The following is a 23,147-nucleotide window of genomic DNA, read 5'->3' as shown; positions in this document are numbered from 1 at the left end:
GCGGGCTCCGCGCCGCCGCCGCGCCATGGCGGAGACCAAGATCATCTACCACATGGACGAGGAGGAGACGCCGTACCTGGTCAAGCTGCCCGTGGCCCCCGAGCGCGTCACGCTGGCCGACTTCAAGAACGTGCTCAGCAACCGGCCGGTGCACGCCTACAAATTCTTCTTCAAGTCCATGGACCAGGACTTCGGGTCAGTCGGCCGCCGGGCCACGCGCACGGGGCGCGGGCTCGGGTCGCAGCTGCGCGCGCGGACGGGGCGGGGGTCCGGGCCGCCCGCGCCCCGGGACCTGCGACCGCGACGCGCCTCCGCCAGGTGCGGCGGGGGTGGCGGCCTCGGCCCGCGAGCGGCGCGCGCCCACCTGTCCGTGACCACAGCGATGGCGGGCGGGGGTCCCGACCCCCGTCCGGCCTCGGCCCGGGGGAGCCCGTCGGCCGCGTTTCCTCCACCGGGCTGGCCGGTAGCGCGGGCCGCTGGTGCGGGCTGGGGCCAGGGGCGTGTCAGTGGGAAGGAAGCAGGGAGGGGTTCTCCAGCCGGGCTGGGGAGACGTGGGGGGACAGGCTCACCAGCCCGTCTGCTGGGGTTTACGGAAGCTTCGAGAGCCCCAAGACAGGTTCCCGTGGTCCCCTTCTCGGTCCCCGTGACAGGGCCGGGGCCCAGGGCCACTGGTGGCCATGAGACTATTCATTCACCCCTGCCCTGAGCTCCCTGTCGGCCCTTGTCCCCGCTGAGCCGCAGAGCAACTCGGGCCAGCGGCTGCTTCCGGGCAGCCAGGGTTAGGGTCTCAGCGCTGGGCTTCGGTGGTGGTGGTGGCAGTCCCGGGTGAGGAGACCCCTGCTGTGCTGAGCTAGGCCCTCGGGGACAGGGAGCAGGAGGCTGGCCGCCTGCTTGAGGCCTGGCCCTGCCCTGCTGGCGGTAACCTGAGTCCCGAGTCCCAGCTCAGCAGTACCAGGGACGGAAGGCCCCGTGGGCCTAGCAGGTGAGCCTGGCCGCTCTCCAGCAAGCCGCGTCCTGGGGCTGTGACATTAAGGCTGTTTCCTGGATTCTGTGGTTGCAGGGTTCACTGGCAGCTCCAGGTTCGGTCAAGCTGGGTCCCCGCTGGGGCTGTCAGGGGACCCAAAGGACATATGGACAGCTGTACTTTCTTTCCCCACCCCCCACCAGGGCGAAGCAGAGAGGGCAGGGTGCGTCCTTGGCAGCCTCTGAAGGCTGGGCGCTCCCCGCTCAGCTCGGCGGCCCTCCTGCCCGCTCCGGTGGTTTGTTTTCTGAGTCTGGTCAGTGCCTCCCCCGCGGGGGGACCTTGCAGTCCCTGCTCTCTGCGCCTGGGCTTTGGCCTTGAGTGTGGGGTTTATGTCAGTGCAGTTTTGTTTTCATTTATTATCATTACAAAAGTGAGCAGAGTCACCAGTGTTCTTTGTCACAAATGTGTGCTGCCAGGAAATATGTGGCTAGGTGCCCAGCCCCCAGGTTCCGGCCCCTGGACCATGCTCCGGGTGAAGCCCTGGGAGAGCTTGTCTTCTGCTTCTGACACCCACCGGGAGCTGCCCAGGGGAGAGACAGCCTGGCTGCTGCCCCCGTGCACTTCCAGCAGAGGCTGCGCCTGCTGGGCACTTGTGGAGGACTTGCGGGTGCCCGGGCCTGGGAGCAGGGTGGGCAGGTCTGGGTGTTGAGGCAGGCTTGGGGATGACGGCAGGGAAGAGACAGGGGAGCTTCAGTATACAGCTGTGGAGGCTGCAGGCTCACAGGGGCTGGGAGGCACTGGGGCGGCAGAGGTCGGGGTTGGGTTGGCTGTGGGGGTTGGGAGGGATGCACTGGGGTGATGCTGGAGGCACGAGACTGGGGCTTGCTCTGTGTCCTCTGGCTTTGGCCTCAGGAGCCTGCAGAGAACCCCCATCAGCTGCTTGCTCCTCCCTCCCCTGAGTGTTCCGCAGGGCTCTCAGCGCTGCTCTGTGGACTAGAACCCTGGGGGAGGGCCGGTCATTCACTCACACTCTAGCCTGAGTGAGAGCTGAGCTAGACGCTGGTCCTGGATGCCAAGAGCATGCAGATGGAGGTTGGGGGAAGAGGAGGCAGGCCCTGGCTGGTCTGCGGTGGCCTCCACGACAGAGGGAGCCTCAGGTTGGAGACCTCCAGGGGCCCCGAGTCGGGGCTTCCTGTGCCAGCCCCTGCTGCACTCAGCCCAGCCCTGGCTCCAGAGCAGGCTGACCACCTTGCAGTGCAGGAAGCCTGGGTCGTGGCCAGAGCCACGTGCTCTGGACTGGGTCCTACTCCCCATGCACAGCTCTGGCCCAGCAGGGGAAGGTTCCCCGCCTGTCGCCTACTTTTCGCGCCCTGGTCACGGGTACTCTGACCCCGGAGAGCAGAACTAGGGAGGGTCTCTGCCTGGTGCTGGGTTTCGTGGTTGGCAGGGGTCTCACCCAGCCTTTGGCTGAGGCAGAGGAGGGACAGTGCTGGGCTCCGGGTCCCTGCTACCAGGCCTGCTGGACTTGGCACTGAGCCCGTCCGTTGGGGACAGCTCCCGAAGTTCATCTCTGAGGCGGGGGTGACCCAGGCCCAGGGGCTGGGGGATGGGTAGAGCCAAGACTGTGGCCTCAAAGCCCTGGTCCCCGGGGCCGCCTGCCACGGGCCTGGGTGTTGTGACAGCTGCTCGTGCCCTGGCTGGTGCTGTGTGGATTGCGGAGTTGGGGAGGCTCTGCCTGGCCTGGACTGCTAGGGGAGCTCCCACTGCACTCTTCCTGTCTGTGCCGCCTAGGGCCTGTAGCTCAGCCTCTCTGTGCTCCAAATGCCTCTCTGGTGTTGGGAGAGTCCAGGCAGTGCACCCGCTGCACTCAGACACGGCCTAGCAAGGACACTTGAGCCTGTGTGGCCTTAACCTGGGGAGGGGCTCAGAGAGACTCCAGGACTCAGCACCACCCAGGGGACAGGCTGCTGGGAGAGCTGCTGGCTCTGGGGTCAGGGATTGGGAGGCCACAGACCTCGACGGCTGAGGGCCCTGACCTGGGGGAGGCACAGAGGGCTCTGAATGCATGGGATGGCTCTGGGCCTCCTGGTCTGGTCCAGCTGTTCCTGCCAGCTCCCTGTTCCACCTCGGGAGAATGGGGTACAGTCGGGGCGATGCCACATGGGGGGCAGCTGGCTGTGGCCTCTGGGAGATCGGAGAGTCTTCTGTGGCCACTGTGGCCATGCTGGCTCCCATGGCACTGCCTCTGAGTGCATTCCTCCCCAGGGTGGGCCTGTGGGGGCAGCACGCAGAGGCTAGCTGGGCCTCACGGGGAATCCTGAGGTGGGGGCACAGCACTGGCAGGGCGGCGCTGTCGGCTGCTCTACCTTTCAGCAGAGGCTTCTCCAGAGGTGCAGGGAGCCCGGGTGGTAGGTGCAGCCCCCATGCTCGGCCAGCCTCCGGCATCCTCCCCCATCTGGCTGGGGTGGGGAGGGCAGGGCTCTGCCTGAGACCTGGGTCCCTGCTCCCTGGAGCCCCAGGCAGGCCCCACCCTTCCTTCTGCGCTGTTTGGGTGCGGCTGCCATCCTCCTGACCCAGCCAGGCTGGGGTCTGCACCCTGCCACCTGGAGAAGGCAGGACTCGTCACCCACTTGGGCTGAAGGTGGAGGTAGCAGGGCCTCTGGGCCCTGGCTGGGTGTCTGTGTAGGGGCAGGGGGCAGGGACATCCCAGGCAGCTTGGGGTCTTCATGAGGCCCTGGCGGGGTGGGCCATGGGGACTTGGGCCACTCTGGATGGTGGGAGGGGCAGGGCCCTCTGCCAGTGGAGCCGGGCGTGCACTGCCCTGGGGTCCTGCGTGGCCAAGTGTCTCCCTCAGATGAGTCAGAGGGTGCTGGGGTTGGGTGCGGCAGTGGAGAAGCTGCGGGCCAGGCCACCTGCAGCCATGTGTCAGGGGCTGAGGTGGGGACCCTGTCAGGGTCTCTGCTGTGGCCAGACCCCTCAGAGGTGGGGCCTCACTGTGGGCCCTGGCCCCCTGGCTGCAGCTGGCGGTGGCTTGGTGTCCGTGGGGCCCACCTCACCCTGGGTTGCTCCAGCCTTCCAGGTGTGACAGCCTCTCACAGTGGCGCCCTCATCCTGGCATAGGGTCATGGCTTACCTGGGAAGCTGGCCCTTCTCCTTAGGGCTGTGGCTCCTGTGTGGGGCAGCAGACATGAAGGGGCCTGAGAAGTGATCTTCTCTGCTCTTTGGGGACACCCACCCCATGGCAACAGCCTGGCCCTGGGAGGCCCAGGGAAGTGGCTGCAGGACCCCAGAGGGGAAGGGCGTCTACCCCCACCCAGGCTGGCCCTGCCTGCTGTCCACTCTGCCCTGAGGCCTGGGGCCTCCTCCCAGCAAGTGGGTGGGCCAGGGCTTGGGCCCAGGTTTGTTGCTTTGCCAGGGGGCTCCTGCTACCTGCTGCTGCTGGGGCCTGGCTGAGTCAAGGTGCCCGGAGCCAGGGGGCCTGGAGCAGCCGGTAGGGGTGGCCCTGCAGCTGGCAGTGGGCATGGCAGCCACAGGCCACTTCCTGCCAGGTGTGTGCCCAGGCTGAGCCCAGTCTCCGGGCTCCCATTTCTCTACTGGGCTGAAGTCCCAGTGTGGAAAATCCTGCTGTGCTGGGCACGGCAGGGTGCCAGGAGGCGGGCATCCAGATCCTACCCAGCCTGTTGCCTGGGCCCCCAGAGGTCATGGTGTGAGGGTTGGCCCTGGCTTGCCTGCCTTGCCCCTTGGCCTGGGGACCTGCTCCTGCCCAGCCGCCCCTTTGCGCTGTGTGCGTTACCACCCTGCCCTTTGAACTCTGAGCTTGGGTCACCCGGCCTCCTGGTTCATGTCCCCTGACCCTCTGTAACCTGCCTGGGTGCTCTCTGCCCCATTCCCAAGCCCATCTGGCTGGGGGCGGCATCTAGACACTGGGTGAGGCAGCTGGCCAGCTTGCTGTCCTGGCAGCTCTGCGGCCCCGGCTGCCCTTCTAGGTCTTGAGGTGTGGGGAGGCTTGGCGAGGGGGGTCTTCATCTCCCTGGGTGGGTGGACAGGACACGAGGGTGGTGGGCTGCCTCTGGGGGTCTGTGTGCCTTCCCAGCCCACCTGTGTCTCTCTGTCAGGTTTGAGCGTCCTGTGTGCGGACTGTGAGCCTGACTTGGGGTGCAGGGCAGGAGCCAGGCAGAGCCCCGCCCTCACAGAGCCTGACTCTGGGCAGGCAGGCACACGGCCTGGACCTGAGGGTGCTCCTGAGACGCCAGGAGGGCGGAACAGGGCGGTAGGGCGTGGCCGGCCTGATGGAGAGGAGGTTGCTGGGGGATTTGGGCTCCTGGTTGGGAATGGCAGGTCTTAGTGCAGGGTCGGGTGCATGTGGCCTGATGCTCTGAGTGCTGAGGGGTGAGGGGCTGGTCTGGAGCTGCCTGGAGGTAGAGCGGTAGACCTGTGGTCCGGGGTGAGAGACGGGGAACGGCCTGGGGAGCCTTGGCCCTGGGTAGGTGCAACTGCTGTCACTGAGGAGGCTGGGGCCCGGCCTTGAGGAGTCCCAGTGTGGGGGCAGCCCAGAGGGGTCATGGCCTCCAAGCCCAGGGGCCAGATGAGGTGGGGGTGGTTGGAGACAGGCCTGGATGGCGTCTGGGGCCACCTCATGGATGAGTCTGGACTGTGGGAAGCTGGGCACAGGGCCTTTCCCAAGGAGTCCTGACCTTAGCTGTCCCCCACCTGGGGGCTGGGGCCCATGGACCAACACGGCAGGGGCCGGGAGCCTTTGGCTGAGCCTCCTCTGTGGGGCCGGCGGCGTGGGGCGGGGGCCCAGGACGTGACAGAGAGGAAGGACGGCTCCCGAGAGGAGAGTGACAGTGCCCAGGTGGGGGATGCGCCTGCTCCCAGGCCCCAGGCATCAGCCTCACCTGTGGAGCTGCAGGGTTGGGCCCCTAGGTGGGGCCTCACGGCGGCGTCTGCCCACAGGGTGGTGAAGGAGGAGATCCTGGACGACAATGCCAAGCTGCCCTGCTTCAACGGCCGTGTGGTCTCCTGGGTGAGCCCCTGCGTTCTGGCCCCAACCGCTCACCTGGGGAGCGTTCCAGGATGGGGCTCTCCCTGGGGAGGCGGTGCTTGTGGGAGGCCCTGGCAGGCTGGATGCAAATAGGGAATGGTGCTGGTCCCCTGCGCCTTGGCTGCCCTGAGGAGGCGTCCTGAAGGCAGGAGGGCTGCCCTGAGGAGGCGTCCTGGAGGCAGGAGGGCTGCCCTGAGCGTGTCTGCTCCCTCCACAGCTGGTCCTGGCTGAGGGTGCTCACTCAGATGCCGGCTCCCAGGGCGCGGACAGCCACACAGACCTGCCTCTGCCTCTTGAGCGGACAGGTGGCATTGGGGACTCCCGGCCCCCCTCCTTCCAGTAAGGACACCGCAGGGGCTCAGCCTTGCTACCCCAAGCCCATCATGAGGGGCACTGGCTGAAGGGAGGGAGCCCTGCCTGGGCCAGCGGGCGGGCGTGGCACCTGCTGGGTCTGGGGTCCCATGGCCGAGGGGCGGCTGGGCTGGGAGGCATCTGAGGGGCTGGGGCCGTGGCCTCCCCACCCCGCCCTGTCCTTGTCGCACAGCCTGAATGTGGCCAGCAGCCGTGATGGGATGGACAACGAGACGGGGACGGAGTCCCTGGTCAGCCACCGGCGGGAGCGTGCCCGACGCCGGAACCGCGAGGAGGGTACAGTGGTCGTGTCTGCCCAGCTGTGGGACCCCATGATACTCCCCCATTCCTATCACACCATTCCTGCCCCCAGCCAGTGGAGATGCCTGGTATAGGCTCACCCAGCCTGCCAGCCATCAGCTCCCAGACCCACCCCAAACCCGCGACCTCCGGGAGACCCCCCCGTCAGCTCCCAACCTGCTGCCCCCACAGCCGCCCGGACCAATGGGCACCCACGGGGAGACCGGCGGCGGGACGTGGGGCTGCCCCCAGACAGCACGTCCACTGCCCTGAGCAGCGAGCTTGAGTCCAGCAGCTTCGTGGACTCAGATGAGGATGGCAGCACGAGCAGGTGTGTGCCCGTGCGCGGATGTGTGTACGTGATGCGCATGGGTCTTCACACCACATGTGTGTGCACGTATGCAAGCTGGCGTGTAAATGTGTGTCCACGTGACGTGCACGTATGTGAGGTGTTTTCACACTATACACATGTTTGTCCGTGTGCATGTGTTCGTACGCGTCTCTGTACATGTTGCTTATGTCTCTGCCTGTGCATGTGTGCATGAGGTGTTTTTGCCTTGTGCACGTGCCTGTGCGCAGATGTACATGAGCATATGTCTGCTTGTGTACGTGCTTGTGTGTGAGGTGTGTTTTCACAATGTGCACGTGTGTTACCTCACAGCCCCCACAGCCGTGTCTCCCCGAAGTTCCTGCAGACCCACCCACAGCCACAGGTGTGCACACATGTGTGCAGGTGCACGTGTGTGTGCAGGTGTGTGCGGGTGTGCGCAGGTGCATGTATGTGTGCAGGTGTATAGATATGTGTGCATAGGTGTGTGTGCACAGGTGCATGTATGTGCACAGGTGTGCGTGTGCGTAGGTGTGCATGTGTGTGCATGTTTGCCGGTAATGAGCTGGCTACATTTGTGTCCCTATTTGCCTGACTCTGGGGTTTTTGTGTGTGCCCATATGCACATCACGTGTGCGGGGCCTGGGGCGTGGATGTCAGGCACTGAGCCTGCTCTGGAGCAAGCCTGGCCTGGGCCCTCCAGTTCCCAGGTTCAGCTCACCCAGCACTGGGGGCAGGGCTCCATCCCCCATTTACGTTCCCAGCTCCTCTGAGCTCTGATGCCCTGTCCCCAGGCTGAGCAGCTCCACTGAGCAGAGCACGTCATCCAGGCTCATCCGGAAGCACAAGCGCCGGAGGAGGAAGCAGCGCCTGCGGCAGGCTGACCGGGTACGGGCTGGGCGGGGCGGGGCGGGGTCTTGGGGGGTGAAGGCAGCTTCGGGCAGCCCTGTGCCCCTCATGCTCCCCGCTCCCGTCCACAGGCCTCCTCCTTCAGCAGCATTACGGACTCCACCATGTCTCTCAACATCGTCACCGTCACACTCAACATGGGTGAGGCCTCGGGACGAGCGCTGGGGGTGGGGCGGGGTCTTGGCCACGGCTCACTGCCTTTCCCGCAGAGAGACACCACTTCCTGGGCATCAGCATTGTGGGGCAGAGCAATGATCGTGGAGATGGCGGCATTTACATAGGCTCCATCATGAAGGGCGGGGCCGTGGCCGCTGACGGCCGCATTGAGCCTGGGGACATGCTGCTGCAGGTGGGTCTGCAGGGGCTGCAGGGAGACGGGAGGCCGAGGGTGGGGCTGTGGGGGCTGTGGGCCGAGCTCACACCCTGCCTGCACCACCCTAATCCCCACCCCCGCAGGTAAATGACGTGAACTTCGAGAACATGAGCAACGACGACGCTGTCCGGGTTCTGCGGGAGATCGTGTCCCAGACGGGGTGAGGGCCGGGGTGCTGGAGCGGGAGGGGCGGGCAGGGACGGGGGACCGTGACACCCTTGCTGTGTGACCACCACTCCTGCAGGCCCATCAGCCTTACCGTGGCCAAGTGCTGGGACCCAACGCCCCGAAGCTACTTCACCGTCCCAAGGGGTGAGTGGCTCTTGGAATACACGGGGCAGGGTGGGTATGGGGCACCTGCCCAGCCTGAAGGCCTCTCTCCTCTGCCCTGTGCTCTGCCCTCCCACCCCGTCCGTCTGTCCGCCTGTCATCGCCACGTGGTGGCCACCCAGCTGACCCGGTGCGGCCCATCGACCCTGCCGCCTGGCTGTCCCACACGGCGGCACTGACAGGAGCCCTGCCCCGCTACGGTACGAGCCCCTGCTCCAGCGCCGTCACGCGCACCAGCTCCTCCTCACTAACCAGCTCCGTGCCTGGCGCTCCGCGTAAGTGGCAGCTCCCGAGGGGCCCAGCAGAAACTGAGGTGGAGGGCAAGGCTCTGCCAGCCTCAGCATGGCGTCCTGGGCTGTCCCGGGGCCTGTCCCCGACACCCTGCACAGATGTGTGTGCACAGACACCCGTGCCCACCTTGCGCAGCCCCCCCCTTCACCATCTGTGTGTTGGGAGCAGGGGGATGTCAGTAGGTCCCTGTGAGGGGCGCACCCAGGGGGTCAGAGGCAGCGCCCGGTCTCCACTCTGCTTCCTGCCACTAACACGACTAACAGCCTGCGCTTTCATGGGTGGGCATGCAGGGAGGGGAAGGGGCCTGCCCCGTTCTCATTATGCCCTGGTCTGCAGGGAGGGGTGTTCTCAGTCCAGTTTGCGCCTGGGATCCTGATGAGAAGTGTCTGCAGGAGTGGGAGACAAATGTCCAATTCCTCTGCCCACATCCCAGGCTCATGGGGGTCCACCCTGGGAGGGGCAGGGCTTTGCTGTCACGCACGCTCCAGCCTGGGCCGTCGCAGCCTCCGCCCAGAGGCTACCCTGGGTGTGCAGGGCCCTGGTCCAGCAGCCTGTCTGCACTGGAGCTGAGGAGGCTGTGCCTTGCAGAGCTGGAGGAGGCGCCGCTGACGGTGAAGAGTGACATGGGTGCGGTCGTGCGGGCTATGCAGCTGCCGGACTCGGGGCTGGAGATTCGTGATCGTATGTGGCTCAAGATCACCATCGCCAACGCCGTCATCGGTGAGCGGCCGTCCCCACGGGCCGTCAGCGCCAGGGGTGGGGATGCGCACCTCGGGGCTTCGGGCTGACCGCTGGTGCTGGCCAGGAGCGGACGTGGTGGACTGGCTGTACACGCACGTGGAGGGCTTCAAGGAGCGGCGGGAGGCCCGGAAGTACGCCAGCAGCTTGCTCAAGCACGGCTTCCTGCGGCACACGGTCAACAAGATCACCTTCTCCGAGCAGTGCTACTACGTCTTCGGGGACCTGTGTAGCAGTGAGTGGGGGCTTTGGGATGGAGGGGGGGCCTCGGCCCCTGTGAGGCCCTCACACACCCTCCTCCGCCAGATCTCGCGGCCCTGAACCTCAACAGTGGCTCCAGCGGGGCCTCGGATCAGGACACGCTGGCCCCGCTGCCCCACCCGACCGCCCCCTGGCCCCTGGGTCAGGGCTACCCCTACCAGTACCCGGGGCCCCCGCCCTGCTTCCCACCTGCCTACCAGGACCCGGGCTTTAGCTATGGCAGCGGCAGCACTGGGAGTCAGCAGAGTGAAGGTGAGAGCCCCGCCCCTGCCCTGCCCTCTCCTGACCCACCCTGGCTCTGCCCCCAGCTCTGCCCCAACCCACTGCTGCTCTGCCCCCGGCTATGCCCTGCTTCCCAGCTCCGCCCCACTTCACTGCTGTCCCGCACCCCATGCTCCTGCTGTGTGCTTGGGCCCTGGGTGAGCTCTTTCTGGAAGGGGCAAGTGCCAGGGGAACCAGGGAGCCAGTGTGAAAGGGGAGGGACAGGGAAGTGTCTCACACAGGGGCAGCCTGGACCCCACCTCATCTGGGTGGGGTTGGGAAGGGGTCCTCCGGGAGCCTGGAGGCCTGGGTGACTGCTGGACACGAGTGGCAACTGGTGCTCTTCCCGTGGTAGAGGCAGGAGGAGGCCACGTGGACAAAGGCTGTGTGCCAAGGACAGGGCGGGGTGGCCACGGTCAGGCAGGGTCACTTTCCAGGCCTCAGGACACAGGAGGGTGGAAGCTGCAGCCCGGGCGGGCGCCCGACGTGGACAGTGCCATGCACAGCCGCACGCTCGTGCCTGGGATGTGCGGGGGGGCTGGAGGATCCAGGGCGTCCCTTAGGGGTGGCCTGGTGGATCAGAGGCCCTGGTGGGTGGGGTTGGCGAGGCCAGTAGGATTTCTGCAGGCCAGGACCGGGCGCAGGTGGCGGCCCGGAGGGCCTAGGAAGGACGGAGAGAGAGGAAAGGCCGCTAGAGGGCGTGGGGCCGCAGAGAAGCCGCGCTGGTGTCTGCTGACCCTGGACTGGCCCTTGCACCCACTTAAGCCCCACCCAGCCCACAATCAGGCCCCACTGGTGGCGGGTGGGTGCCGGGTGGGTGCCGGGCGGCGGGCGTGTAACTCGTGCTATCCCTTGCCTTGTGCTGAGCAAGCCTTAGACTGAAGGACTAGCGGAGTGGAGCCTTGGGCCGGTAAGCCAGGGTCCCTCCCAGCACCCTCCTCAGCATGTCCCCACCTGGCCACATCCTCTGGCTCCCACTGCGTGTCGGGAGCCTGGGATGGGGCTGAGCTGAGTAGTCTGTCGGCCAGGGCCCTGGGTCGGGGGGACAGCGGGGCCTCGGGTGGGGAATCCAGGATGGCCGTGGGGCACTGGGCACAGGGGGCCCTCACTGGCACCTCAGCCTTTCAGCCGCAAGACCGGGCCCTCAGCTCAAGCATCAGGGTGAGGCATGGGGGTGCCCAGCTCACTCTAGAACCCCGCCCGCCTGCCACTGCCCCCACCAGCACATGCCTGCTGCAGCTGCCCCTGCGACCCTGGGGGTGCTGCCCTGTCCTCGCACCTGCTTGGCTGTCCCACCTACCCGGCCTGCTCGGGCCACCGCTCCTGCCCAGTCACCTGGCGGGATGGTGGTTCTGGATGTGACCGAGCCTGGCGCTGACAGCCGCCTCCCCCTCCTGTTCTCACCCCCAGGAAGCAGGAGTAGCGGGTCCACCCGGAGCAGCCGCCGGGCACCAGGCCGTGAGAAGGAGCGGCGGGCGGCAGGAGCCGGGGGCAGCGGCAGCGAATCGGACCACACGGCACCGAGCGGGGTGGGCAGCAGCTGGCGGGAGTGTCCAGCTGGCCAGCTCAGCCGCGGAAGCAGCCCACGCAGTCAGGCTTCAGCCACTGCCCCGGGGCTTCCCACACCCCACCCCGTGACCAAGGCCTATACGGTGGTCGGGGGCCCACCCGGGGGACCCCCTGTCCGGGAGCTGGCTGCCGTCCCCCCAGAATTGACAGGCAGCCGCCAGTCCTTCCAAAAGGCCATGGGGAATCCCTGCGAGTTCTTCGTGGACATCATGTGATCTGTGGTGCGTGGCCACAATCCTGCCTGAGGCAGGGAGCTGTCGATCCTGGTGCACGCAGAACTTGAGAGGGCTTGCTTTAGTAGGGGCAGGGTGGGGGGCAGGGTGGGCCATCGCAGTCATCTGCCTGCAGCCCGGCTGCTCCGACCCCTGGAAGCAGCTGTGTCTGAGCCGCCGCGTTGGGGTGCTCCCTCTCTGCTCCTCAGTGAGAGCCTCAGGGACCTCCCAACCCCTCGTGTCTGGCGGTGATCCCTCCTAGGACGAGGAAGACCCCTTGGGCTCCGGGCTGACCCCCACCTCCTGCACAGCCGTGCACAGGCCCCCTGAGTGACCCATGAGGTGCAGCCCTGCAGTGCACAGGCCCATCCCTCTGACCCTGACAGGGCCTCCTGCGGGTGAAGCAGAGCCCCCAGGTCCCTCCTGCTCTCCGGTAGGGATCTAATTTATTTATTTATTGCCTGGCTGATGCCTTAGCGGAAGAGGTGGCCCTCCTAGCTGTCCCACCCGCCCCCACCTTTTAGAGCAGCCTGCACCTTCCCACCTCTCCTTCAGCCACACAGTCAAGTCTGAATGTGTGGAGGACGGGACAGGAACACAAGAGAGGGCTGGACATCCTGCCCACCGCTTCCCAGCCAGGGCAGAGATGGGCTGTGGTCCTCGGGGTCCAGGGACCCTGATGTGCACAGCTGCCGCAGGGAGGGAGGTCTTGGGGAGGTGAGTGGTCAGCTGGCCCATCCTTGGTGAACGCACACACACTGCCCGCACACACCGCGGCCCGCACACACTGTGGCCTTCCTGGCGTCTCTGGCCCCCCGTGTCTGCGCTGTAGGTAATGTATGAAAGTCGCTGCGTCTGTGTAAATGCTGCTTATTTTAAACACTAAAAAGCGTTTAATTTTATGGGATGGACGTGTGGCCTGTGCCCCTTCTGTCTGGCTGGGCTGTCTTGGAATGAGGCGTGGGGGACTGGTCAGGCCTCCACGAGGCCCGGCTGGGAGCTGACCCTGGGACTCTGACCTGAGACCCTGCGTGGGCCTGGGGGGTGGCTGATCTCGGACCCCGGTGTGCAGTTTTCTGTCCATGGTGCTGGCTCCTGGTCCCTGCCCACACCCCACCTGGGCTCTGTCCCTAGTTCTGGTGAGTCATGACACTACCCACTGGGCCAGGGGCAGAGAAGGAAGCCAGGTGCCACTCCCACCTGGGGGTGGGGTCTGCCCTGTGTGAACGCCTGTGTCCCCACACCCAGCCTCCGAATACTCTGGTGCCTGGGCCTGATGCTGGGTGGGTGGGCCCCCCCCAAGAGGCATGGTCAGGTTGGTAGGGCTTGGCATGGGCTTCCAGCCATCTGACTAGGGGCCTTCCTGCGTCTTTTTTCTGAGCTCACAGGGTGGATTTCGGGGATGCTGGAAGCCCTCCAGGCGTCCTGGAACAGTGGGGCTGGGTCACCTGGGCAGGCCTGGTCTGGGTGGAGAGGGACAGGGACAGAGCTCAGCTCTGGGGCCCAGATGGTCACAGGGGCATCCACATGCTGCAGGCCCAGGGATCACTGCGGGGTCAGGGTCAGGCAGCAACCCAGGGTCAGAATCTAGAGCTGGAGAGTCTCTGTAGGGCACACTGGTCATTGCTGGCTTAGGGGACATCTCAACTAGTTCCGGGTTCACCAGGAATGAAGTCAAAGGGTCAGAGTCACTCATTTTTTTCCCTGAGCTTCCTCTGTCTCCACCACCATTCCCACCTTGGGCATCTGGGCCCCTCCCAGGAAGAACTCGGGGGTGTTGAGCCCCGGCTGCCACAGGAGCAGGTAACATCTTGGCAGGTGGAAGGCAGTCAGGATGCCCAGGGTGCAAAGCAGGAAGGCGCCCATCTGCATGGCGGGCCTGAGGGCCACCTGCACATTGGCCAGGAGGGGCACGAAGGAGACCCAGATGATGAAATAGGCCAGCATGGCGAAGGTGAGGCCACGGGCACGGTTGTAGCGGCCGGGCTGGCTCTGCACCAGGAAGGTGCCCAGGAAGCACAGGAAGGCCAGTATGGCATTGGTGGCGTGCACCAGGCCGAAGCTGACCCAGGATCGTGTGCGACAGTGCACCAGTGCCTCCGTGGGCAGCACGCGCCAGTCCGTCACCACCTCTGGTGGGAAGGCGAGCAGGTACCAGGCGCATAGCGCGGCCTCCACCAGCATGGCCAGCAGCACCGCCAGCCAGGCCCAGGGCCCCTGCAGGCAGCCCCGCAGCCGGTCTGCCCAGCTCTGAGGCAGCTCCGACTCCACGAAGGTCTCGGCCGCCTGCAGGAAGAGCGTGCTCAGGCAGCCCGTGAGTGGGAGGTGGGATAAGGGCTGCTGGACCAGGCAGCGGGCAGGGCTGGGCTGCCCAGGGAACAGGAGGACGCTGAGGCACACCAGGCCCAGACAGACCAGGCCGAAGCAGGCCAGGGCCCCCCCCGAGGCCTGAACTAGTGGGCTGTCCCGATGGCGAATGAACAGCCCCAGGGCGGCCAGCACAAGCCCCAGTGCCAGGCCCAGCAGCAGGAGCAGCAGCAGCACAGCCGGCTCGCCCCACGTCAGGAACCGAGGCCTGCGGCGGAAGCAGCGTGTGCTCCGCTCCGGGGACCACTGGTCGTGGCGGCAAGGGGTGCAGGTGGGGTCGTCTGTGGGAGAAGAGGAGAAGGGGGCTGGCGGCTGGCCTCGCCCTGCCTGCCCTGTGCGCTCTGGCCTCCGAGCCAGGACTCGGCAGGACCCCCCCGTGCTGCACTCTGCCCATCCCTGCTGGGAAGGCGGCTCACCTGGGTTGCGTCGGTAGCTGCCTGCCTCACAGTCTACGCAGTCGTAGCAGCAGGAGTGGAAGCCCTTGACCCGGCGCACCTGGCCCTCCTGGCACTGCCGCGAGCACTGGGACACGGGCTCCTGGGCACAGGCCTGGGGTCTGGCTCCGCCCGGTTGGGCACGCCCACCGGAGACTGGGACAACCCCCACCCCCAGGCTGCGCCCTGCCGTGGAGGCTGCCCCGGGGCACGGCCAGCACGCCCAGCACGCCCACCCTCACCTGGTTGTCGGGTGTGTGCCAGCGCATCTTGAGGCGCTCCGGCCAGAGGCTGCCATTGAAGATGCCCACGTTGTGCAGCTCGGGCACTGGGCCCCGCCACACCCACAACTTCAGGTCGTACTCCATGTCTACGTTCCCGCTGCTGTCGAAACGCAGCACCAGCCCGGCCACGCGGAAAGTCATGTTGTACATGTTCTGCAGGAGCTGTGGGCGGGGGACGGGGCTGAGCCACCAGCCACCTCCAGCCCAGACACCGTGGCCCTGCCCGGTGGCCGGGCACGTGCAGAGGTCGGCACAGCCCCCTCTCCCGGGCCCACCTGCCAGGGCTTCACGGGGTCCTGCACGGGGCAGCCCGAGGCGTTGCAGCGCAGAGTGTTGTGCAGGCCCTGGGCCACGCTGTACACGGCTGCGTAGACGGAGAACGTCTGGTGGTGCTGCAGCCTGGCAGACACGTTCTGCAGCGTGACATCGTCACACTGCGGGCAGCGTGGGCCCACCACGTGCTCCTCCAGGCCCTGCTCCCTCTCGCCCAGCGAGGCGCAGAAAGCCGGGTCGGCGGCCAGGGCCAGGTGCGTCTTCACGTACTGGGAGAACTTGGGCAGCTGGGCACCCCTCTGCAGGAAGCCAAGCACCGTGCCCACCTCGGTCATGCCGGGCAGCCCCATGACCAGGTCGGAGGTCAGCCAGGCCTCGCTAGCCACCCACACCTTGGGTGAGAGCCTGCGGCTGATGCCGTAGCTGAAGAAGGCCTGGGCGGCACGCGCGGAGGCGAACAGCAGCACCACCTGTATGCTGCTCTGGTTCACCTGGGGCAGCAGCTCCTGCACCTTGCTCACCCACGGGCTATCGGCATGGGGCAGCGGCACCAGGCCCTCGTGTGCGATGCAGATGCCGCGTGCCGCGGCCAGGCCCGAGAAGATGCTCAAGCCCTGCCGGCCGTACTCATCGTCGCTGCCCAGGGCGGCCACCCAGTTCCAGCCGAGCTGCTGCAGCAGCTCCACGGTGGCCACCAGCTGCACACGGTCACTGGGCACCGTGCGGAAGAAGGAGGGGAAGGTCTCCCGGGTGCTCAGCAGGTCCATGCTAGCCCCGTAGCTGACCTGCGGGGGCCGAGAGGCATCTCCTGACACAGGGGCTCCCGGGGGAAGGGCCGGGTGGGGGGCAATGGCGGGGGGCGCCCACCTGGGGCATGAGGAAGAAGCCAAAGAACTTCCCCGTGACCAGGGCGAGCTCTGAGGAGTGGGGCCCGATAACGGCTAGCACGCGGGGCTGGTACTGCGTGTAGTTGCAGTAGGCGGCGATGTCGTGGCTGTTCGCCTTGGCCAGGAACATGAGGCTGGGCTTCATGGTGACCGTGGGCTCCGAGCACGTGTCAAAGACGTCGTAGCCCAGGCGCAGCCCCGGCAGCAGGTCCGACCGGTTGTTGATCTCCTCCACTGCCATCTTCATGGCCAGCGCCCAGAGCAGGCCGTTCCAGGAGAACCTGGGGCCACACGGAGCTGCAGGCGGCACCCCAGGCCTGCTCACCTTGACCCCCGTCCCGGGCCATCCCACCTCCGTACCTGGTGCACACGAGGCTGTTGGGCTGCGTCCGGCTGTGGAGGGCAGTCTCCCCGGCCTCGCCTAGGGGGAACAGCCCCCCCAGCACGTAGTCCCCCTTCATCTTCAGTTGCTGTGACAGGCACAACGGGGCCCCTGTCCTAAGGTGCAGGAGCGCCCAGAGGCCGAGGCCCAGGACAGCGGAGCCCACCATGGCAGGGGCAGCTTCCAGCAGGCACGGCAGGTGGCTGCCCCGAGTGGCGCCTTATATGCAGTGAGACCGGGGCGGGGGGCAGGCAGAGGATTTGTTTAACAAAACCCTTGCCTTCCTTACCTGCCACGCCCTGGGGCCCCAGTGGCAGTCCTTGCTTTCCAGGCCTGAAGATGTGTGTGCCTCAGACTCTTCCTGAGGCCACTGCCAGGCTCTGTGGCCAACACCGATCTGCAGGCAGACTGTGCTGACCACTGGCCGTGGCCTTGTTCCCTGCCTGTGCCCGAGCCCCTCAGCACCCCCCATTTCTGGAGTTGCCTGGCAGGCTGTGGCAAGCAGCAGGGGCAGGGGGCCTGTAGGGCTCAGCTGCCATGGGAGGGATGCAGAGACACCCAGCTCTGGGCTTTTCACAGGCACGGAAACACCTCCTACCCAGCCCTGCGGGCTTCAGGCTTCCAACTCAAGGCTGTGCTGTCAGGAGTGGGGGGCTGCAGACCAGCCAGGCCTCCACCCTGCAGCTGGATGGGGAGGGCCCTGCGGTGGCGGTGGTGACCTCACAGCCTGCTTTGGAGCAGCGTTCCTTGAGGGTCTCAGCTCTTCTGCTGGGGTCTGATGCCTGGAAGCTGTAGGAGCTGCATGGCCAGCTGTCCTCATGCTGCTGACCCCAGCCTGGGCCTCTCCTGCCCGGCAGGCACACAGGTGGCTCCTGCTGGGGATGCAGCTCAAGGCTGGGCCTGAAGGAGGGGGCCACGCAAATGAGGGAGGAAGGGCCACAGGCACACAAGTGGCAGCTGGAGCGGAACCAGGTGGACGGTGGGGCTCCACCTCACCTCCTGCTCCTCAGTGCAGGGGGCTCCTCCTCTGCCTCACTTTGGGGGTGCCCTTGGGGACACACCAGGCTCCAGGTGCAGACCCTCCACTGAGGAGAGCTGAGGGGCACTTGACTTCAGCTGGGGCCTGGCAGACCTTGTGGACATTTACCAAGAGTTGCACCCTGGCTGGTGCCTCTTCCCCACAGCGCTGCGAGGGAGGATCCATGAGGCACATGCATGACTACAACACACACAAACCCGGCACACAGGAACACAGGAATGTGGCACACAGGAGCATGGCATGTACATATGGTACACACAACACATGGCGCACAGGAGCATGGCACACACGGCACGGCACACAGGAGCACGGCACACGGCACACACAGCACACAGCACAGAGGAGCACGGCACACGGCACACAGGAGCACGGCACACGAGAACGGCACACGGCACACAGGAACACAGCACACACGGCACACGGGAGCATGGCATACGGCACAGGAGCACGGCACACAAAAGCACGGCACACAAAAGCACGGCACACATGACACGGCGCACATGGCACACAGGACACATGAGCATGGCACACGAGCACAGCACATGCACATGGCACACAACACGCATGGCACACAACGCAGGGCACATACGCTCACGGCACATACAAACTTGGCACACACGCACGGCACATGCACAGAAGGCCACACCCAGAGCTCGGCGCTGGGGCCCATTCTGCAGCCAGCAGCCTTTGCCAACACCACGTGCGGCTCCCACAGACCCTGAGGTTGGGTGGCGTCGAGGAAGACCCCCACCGAACTGCATCCCCTTTCTGTGCAGGCCACTGTTGTGGCTGGGAGCAGCCCCACCTCCACCCGCACATCCCACACAGGCCTCTCCTCTTCTGCACGGAGACGCCGACCTTCTCTGCCTTCCCAACCCAGCCTCTTGGCTCTGGAGAGGTCTGTGTCTCTGTTGTCTCACCTGTAAAATGGGCACAGTGACAGGGACCTCTCCAGTGCTCTCTGGGGGGGGACAGGCACACAGCAGCCCCAGCCCCAAGGCTGGCCTTTTCTCAGGGCAGTTGGGTGCACCTACCTCAGCTGTGTCCCTGGGGTGAGGCCCCTCCCCACCCCTCCCTGGGTGCCCGTGGTCCCCCTGGACAATTGCGCTCAGCACACCCCAAGGTCCACGTCCTGGGATTCTGTGATTTATTAACGTTGGAAGAGATCGCATGGGTGGCACTCCAGAAGCTTGCGTGGTGGGGGCTGTTCCTCTGCCACCCCGAGGCGCTGCAGTCCGCCGTGAGGAGCCAGGAACTGGCTGGTGGCTGGGCTGGGTGTGGCTGGCTGGTAGCCACTGGCCAGGCCATGGGGTCCAGGCCCTCCTGCTCCATGCCCCTTGGGTCTCCTGGGGAGAGGGAGCATCAAGGGGCAGGGCCCCTTGATGGGACACAGCGTTTTGTTGGGAGTAGCAGAGTCCTGGCTCCTGGGGCCTTGGGTGTGCTGTGCAAACCCACGGCAGCTTCGGGAGGGACCCTGCAGGGGCTGCAGGGAGGCTGTCCCAAGGGCAAGGCCTTCTCCGGCCCTTCGGTGAGGAGCCTTGATCTCAGCTCCTGGCCGTCCCACCCTCAGTCCGCCTGGCATGCTGAGGGGCAAACAAGGCAGTGAGAGGTGGGGAGACCCCAAGGGCCCAGACTGCTCACTGCTGGGGGCTTTCTGCTAGCCTGGGCATGGAAGGGGCTGAGGTGCCTGGAGTCAGTGTTGCCCACCTGGGCAGACAAGGGGTCCCAGGCCTGGCCAGTGAGGACCTGAGAGGAGGACACACTGGCTGGCAGAGAAAGGATGGAGTCTCCACACCCCGGGACCAGTGACTTCACCCCAGTCTGCAGATTTGCCCCACAGGCTGGGAGGTGGCGACCTTTCCGGCTCTTGCAGGCCCGGCCCCGCCCCCACCCCCTCCACTTTCTGCACGCGGCCAGGCCTGGCTGGGCACGTGTGCAACAGGCTGAGGGGGAGCCGTGGCTGAGGCGCCCTGTTCTGGACCGGGAGGGCAGGCCTCTTTGGGCTGGGTGCCACCTTCTCTGCCACAGTCTGTGGCTCCTAACAAGCTCGGCTCACAGGGACAACAGCGGATCTCCTGTTCCTGGGGCCCCCAGAAAGTTCTGCTGTGGGGCTCGCAGCCCAGATCTGCAGCAGGAAAGCCCACGTGGCCCTGGGTTCCTGCCGCTAGGGCAGGTTCAGCAGGGAGTGCTCGGCGTACAGCTTCTGGGAGACGTCATAGACGCGCCTGATGAAGGGGAGGGCCTCGCCCAGCATCTGCACGGCCTGCTCCGGGGGCCCCACGTTCATGGCCTCCAGGAAGACCTTGCGTGTAGGCAGGGCGCAGAAGGCCACGGTGACGGCGCGGCGCACGATCCAGGGGTGGTGGGCGGCCAGCGAGGCGTTGTAGGAGTCGGTGCAGAGCACGGAGGTGCGCGCGTCCTCGGGGCTGGTGCGCAGGCTCTCCAGGAACAGCTGCAGCCAGTGCAGGGCACGGTGCAGGCGCAGCACGGTGCGGCAGCCGGACTCGGGGTGCTGGGAGCGCCGCTCCAGGTCCACCAGCTGGCTGCCCAGCTCATGGGCCACCATGGCCTGCAGGGTGCAGTAGCACTCGCGCTGCGGGCCGCCCCTGAGGCGCTCCATGATCTGCAGCTTGGAGACCACGTCCTTAGAGATGAACGAGAAGATGGCGCCCAGGCTGTTCAGAAACCTGCGGGAGGGAGCAGGGCTCGAGTCCTCGCCCAGGCCGGGGCAGCCCACCGGGGTGCAGGGGACGCCGCCCAGCTTTCCAAGGACGTACACCCATCCGGAAACAGGCCGCAAAGCTGGTGATGACAGCCAGCAGGAGGCAAACACCACATGCAGGACTTGGCCAGGTGAGGAGGCCCCGGGGAGCAGGCCCTGCGGACGCACCTGACCAGGCCCTTCCAACTGGCAATGTAGGGGTCCAGCAGAACCTCTTCCTTCTCATTGAGACACTGCTTGAAACTGACCAGGACGACTTTCAGATTGAAACCTGTCTCCGAATCATCCATTTTTTGATAGGAACGGCAATACGGTTGGTCTGGGAAATACAGTCTCACTGGGGTCAGCTTGATCTGTGGCTCATTTTCTCTGCGTGTGGAAGGGAAAGAGAGAGAGCTGCGATCCCACCGAACACTCACGCCCCTTATGGAGCTTCCTCCGAGGAGCCGCCTGGCTCTGCTCCCAGCCAAGCGGCAGGCTCTCAGGCACACCACCCTGACCCACCCTTCATCAGGGCCTCGTACCCACAGTCCTTGGCACGGCCCCTCCTGTGGGTCAGTCCCTGACCCCTCTGGCTTCATCAGACCACTCGATCGTGCCGTCTGCAGTGGGCGTCTCTGCTGATGCTTTCCTGCTTATTTGTTTTTGTTTCTCTCACTAGAGGCTGTATCTGTTTTTGCCAGCTGAAGAAACATTTGCCAAGCCCCTGCCCAGAGCCAAGCACTGTTCTAGGCACCTGGGTGCACGGGGAGTGGGTGGGCATCCATCTGGGGTGGGGTCAGACGGCGACAAAGACAGGAAGTTCCGAGGTCACACGCAAGGAAACAGACACAGCAGAACGCAGAGTGGGGGGGGGCAGGGAGTGTGGGGGGTGCTGCAGGGGGGTGGGTGGGGGCGGACATGCTGCCGGACAGACTGCCCCCGTCTTCCTCAATGCTGCATCCCCAAAGCAGAGGAGAGGCTGTGGGGCCAGCGCTTGCTGGATGGATAGACGCAACTGTTTTCACTGCCGTTGCCGAAACTATGAGTCCCACATGGATGGGTGGCTGGGCTAAAGTTTTTACCACACTCCCAAGATTGCCATAAGGCCCTCCTAGCAGCCCTAGGGAACCTTCCGTGAGTGGCCCAGGCCCTGCTCTGGATTCTGCTGCATTCACACAGTCACTCCCCAGACATCCAGGCACCCATGCTTTGTGTGGGTGTTACCAAACACCCTTGCCCCGTCTCCCCGGGTGCCCCAAGGGGACACCCCCTGGTCTTCCCTCCTCGACCAGGAAGAACCCTTGCCCCACTGGGCCTGGAGGTTCCTGGGCCCCTTGATGCTGGGAGCCCTGTCCTGACTTCCCTGGCTGCAGGGACTCCAGCAGGGGCGGGGAGGGCACCCAGCCGTGGTGAGCACTCCTGGCCAGGAGCAGGTGGGCAGGTTGCTGGGCCCTTCATCACTGGGGAGCACGGGCTGCAAGCCCTGCCCAACCCAGGGCCCAGGCTGCTGAAGCACCATGGCCTGGAGGTGCTGAAGCCTTGCCTTGCAGGCCCCACAGGTTGGGCTGCATGCTTGGCACCAGGCGGAGGCCCCAGATGTGAGCTCACTGGGTTTCAGGTGTGGGGGATGGCTGCTCCTGGGCCCCAGGAAGATGGAGCCCTAGAGACTTCCAGCACGCCCCTCCCCTCCTCGGGCGGCTGTCTGTCCACTGAGAAGACGGTCTCTGAGGCTCTGGGGTTTCCTTCTTGGTCACCAGATATTCTGCAGGCCTCGCCTTCCTGCCCAGATCTGAGCCAGTGGCCAACAGGAGCTGCCAGGAGCCTCTCAGGGCTGTGGCTGGTGGCTCAGGGACAACAGGAAGGGCAGTGGCTGTGCAGGACGCGGGCAGCTCGCCAGCCCAGGAAGGTGACCCAGGGCACCTCCAGGCCTTTCCCAGGGCAGCCCACCGGCCCAAGGTCAGGGCTGGGCGCAAGGGCCTTCTGAGCACACAGCCCTGGGGGGCCAGCAGGCTGGGAGGCCAGCAGGAGACCGCCCCCACGGCGCCCCAGGCCTTGGGTGGGATCAGGGCCCTGTCCAGCGAGCGCTGCGAGTCTCACCTGGGAAGGGGCTTCAGATGGTACCGGACTGAGTGGGCACTGGTTCGAGTCCCTGCTCCGCCGAGGGGCCCAGGAAGGGGCTGAGGCGCGGGGTGGTAGTGGGGAGGGGCCGACCTGAGACAGCTCTGTCCTGCGCGGGAGCCCGGTCCTTGGCCGCCCGCCCGCTCCAACCTTCTAAGACGTCCCCTCCCGCTCCCGGCCCCTTGGCGACCTTCGGACCCCACCGGTTGGGTCAGGCAGGTGCGGCCGCCGAGCCCGAGCCGCTCACCTGGGCCGCATCCGGGGTCCGGGCCCCGCCCGCCTGCGTCCGCCGCTCTGATTGGTTGGATGCTGCCCAATCAGGCCGCCCGGTGCGCCGACCCTCATTTCCGGCAAGAGCACCGGAAGTTGATGCCGTGGTGGCTGCGCCCGTGCAGCGCGTCTCGGTGTGTGCGACTCGCGGGTCCGGTAGCGCCGTGGAGGAGATGCCCGAGATCAGAGTCACGCCCTTAGGTGAGTGGGGGTCTCCCGGAGGGCTGTGGGGCGGGCTTCGGATGCGGCTCCCGGTGGGCTGGGCGCCCTCCCGTCCCCTCCTCCCCGCGCGGGCTCTGGTGGGAGCCGGGAGGCGGCCTCGTCCCGGCGCTCAGGGCCTCCCGCAGTGACGCGAGAACGCGAGCCCCGAGGTTCAGGCGGCCGTGAGGGGACGACGCACAGGGGGCCGCGGGGCCTCCGCGTTCGCTGTGCGCTTTCCTCGGTGCGTTGACCTCCCT

General features: G+C 66.1%; 4 protein-coding genes across 15 annotated transcripts in view; 2 read left to right on the top strand and 2 right to left on the bottom strand.

The window, feature by feature from the left end:
• Nucleotides 1-6: 6 nt before the first annotated feature.
• DVL1 (dishevelled segment polarity protein 1) lies at nt 7-12,644 on the top strand. 3 transcript variants are annotated; one of them, XM_017542574.2, is made up of 16 exons: nt 7-195; nt 5,921-5,990; nt 6,226-6,347; nt 6,553-6,656; nt 6,852-6,990; nt 7,782-7,875; nt 7,968-8,037; nt 8,106-8,245; nt 8,353-8,429; nt 8,514-8,581; nt 8,722-8,874; nt 9,479-9,610; nt 9,696-9,863; nt 9,935-10,141; nt 11,022-11,060; nt 11,561-11,652. In XM_017542574.2, the coding sequence occupies exons 1-15, from the start codon at nt 26-28 to the stop codon at nt 11,030-11,032; spliced, it is 1,725 nt and encodes a 574-aa protein (XP_017398063.1). In that variant the 5' UTR covers nt 7-25; the 3' UTR covers nt 11,033-11,060; nt 11,561-11,652. The 3 variants fall into 3 exon arrangements, with proteins under 3 accessions (XP_017398063.1, XP_017398061.1, XP_017398062.1); XM_017542572.2 differs by lacking the exon at nt 11,022-11,060 and having other exon boundaries at nt 26-195; nt 11,561-12,644; XM_017542573.2 differs by lacking the exon at nt 11,022-11,060 and having other exon boundaries at nt 26-195; nt 8,722-8,799; nt 11,561-12,258.
• A 141-nt stretch (nt 12,645-12,785) lies between these two features.
• On the bottom strand, nt 12,786-17,830 carry TAS1R3 (taste 1 receptor member 3). 4 transcript variants are annotated; one of them, XM_037743477.1, is made up of 8 exons: nt 17,555-17,830; nt 16,848-17,458; nt 16,537-16,597; nt 16,157-16,457; nt 15,292-16,074; nt 14,975-15,178; nt 14,715-14,835; nt 12,786-14,579 (listed from the first exon to the last, which is right to left on the bottom strand). In XM_037743477.1, the coding sequence occupies exons 4-8, from the start codon at nt 16,421-16,423 to the stop codon at nt 13,624-13,626; spliced, it is 2,331 nt and encodes a 776-aa protein (XP_037599405.1). In that variant the 5' UTR covers nt 16,424-16,457; nt 16,537-16,597; nt 16,848-17,458; nt 17,555-17,830; the 3' UTR covers nt 12,786-13,623. The 4 variants fall into 4 exon arrangements, with proteins under 4 accessions (XP_037599405.1, XP_017398060.1, XP_037599406.1 ...); XM_017542571.2 differs by having other exon boundaries at nt 16,848-17,830; XM_037743478.1 differs by lacking the exon at nt 16,537-16,597.
• Nucleotides 17,831-18,173: 343 nt separating this feature from the next.
• Nucleotides 18,174-22,745, bottom strand: LOC108313927 (ceramide-1-phosphate transfer protein). Of its 5 annotated transcripts, XM_037743484.1 has the most exons (4): nt 22,399-22,745; nt 21,910-22,090; nt 19,845-20,284; nt 18,174-18,517 (listed from the first exon to the last, which is right to left on the bottom strand). In XM_037743484.1, the coding sequence occupies exons 3-4, from the start codon at nt 20,215-20,217 to the stop codon at nt 18,189-18,191; spliced, it is 702 nt and encodes a 233-aa protein (XP_037599412.1). In that variant the 5' UTR covers nt 20,218-20,284; nt 21,910-22,090; nt 22,399-22,745; the 3' UTR covers nt 18,174-18,188. The 5 variants fall into 5 exon arrangements, with proteins under 5 accessions (XP_037599412.1, XP_037599411.1, XP_037599410.1 ...); XM_037743483.1 differs by lacking the exon at nt 21,910-22,090; XM_037743482.1 differs by lacking the exons at nt 21,910-22,090; nt 22,399-22,745 and adding an exon at nt 20,488-20,691.
• A 24-nt stretch (nt 22,746-22,769) lies between these two features.
• Nucleotides 22,770-23,147, top strand: part of INTS11 (integrator complex subunit 11) — a 12,750-nt gene continuing 12,372 nt past the window's right edge. Inside the window, exon 1 of one of the 3 annotated variants that reach the window (XM_017542559.2) lies at nt 22,770-22,890. In XM_017542559.2, coding sequence (XP_017398048.1) covers nt 22,863-22,890 — 28 coding nt within the window. In that variant the 5' untranslated portion in view covers nt 22,770-22,862. Of the gene's footprint in view, nt 22,891-22,992; nt 23,132-23,147 lie in introns of those variants that run through there. The other 2 variants (XM_037743480.1, XM_037743479.1) reach the window with 2 other exon arrangements.

The sequence above is a fragment of the Cebus imitator genome, unplaced genomic scaffold (genome assembly GCF_001604975.1).
Source record: "Cebus imitator isolate Cc_AM_T3 unplaced genomic scaffold, Cebus_imitator-1.0 Scaffold145, whole genome shotgun sequence".
NCBI classification, from domain to species: Eukaryota; Metazoa; Chordata; class Mammalia; order Primates; family Cebidae; genus Cebus; species Cebus imitator.
Note: the sequence above shows the minus strand (reverse complement) of the source record. Positions and strands in the feature narration are given on the sequence as shown.

Bases quoted from the DNA above. Each gene is read 5' to 3' on its own strand.
- LOC108313927 (XM_037743482.1), bottom strand. From the start codon at position 20,609: ATGGATGATTCGGAGACAGGTTTCAATCTGAAAGTCGTCCTGGTCAGT. The intron at 20,285-20,487 runs GTGCGTCCGCAG...TCCCTCCCGCAG, and splicing joins AGTTGGAAGGGCCTGGTCAG to GTTTCTGAACAGCCTGGGCG. The intron at 18,518-19,844 runs GCGAGGCCCTCC...CCCATTTTACAG, and splicing joins GCAGGCCGTGCAGATGCTGG to GTGAGACAACAGAGACACAG.
- DVL1 (XM_017542572.2), top strand. From the start codon at position 26: ATGGCGGAGACCAAGATCATCTACCACATGGACGAGGAGGAGACGCCG. The intron at 6,348-6,552 runs GTAAGGACACCG...CTTGTCGCACAG, and splicing joins TCCCGGCCCCCCTCCTTCCA to CCTGAATGTGGCCAGCAGCC. The intron at 8,430-8,513 runs GTGAGGGCCGGG...CCACTCCTGCAG, and splicing joins GAGATCGTGTCCCAGACGGG to GCCCATCAGCCTTACCGTGG.
- TAS1R3 (XM_017542570.2), bottom strand. From the start codon at position 16,727: ATGGTGGGCTCCGCTGTCCTGGGCCTCGGCCTCTGGGCGCTCCTGCAC. The intron at 16,458-16,536 runs GTACGGAGGTGG...GTGTGGCCCCAG, and splicing joins AACAGCCTCGTGTGCACCAG to GTTCTCCTGGAACGGCCTGC. The intron at 14,580-14,714 runs GTGAGCCGCCTT...CTTCTCCCACAG, and splicing joins CAGCTACCGACGCAACCCAG to ACGACCCCACCTGCACCCCT.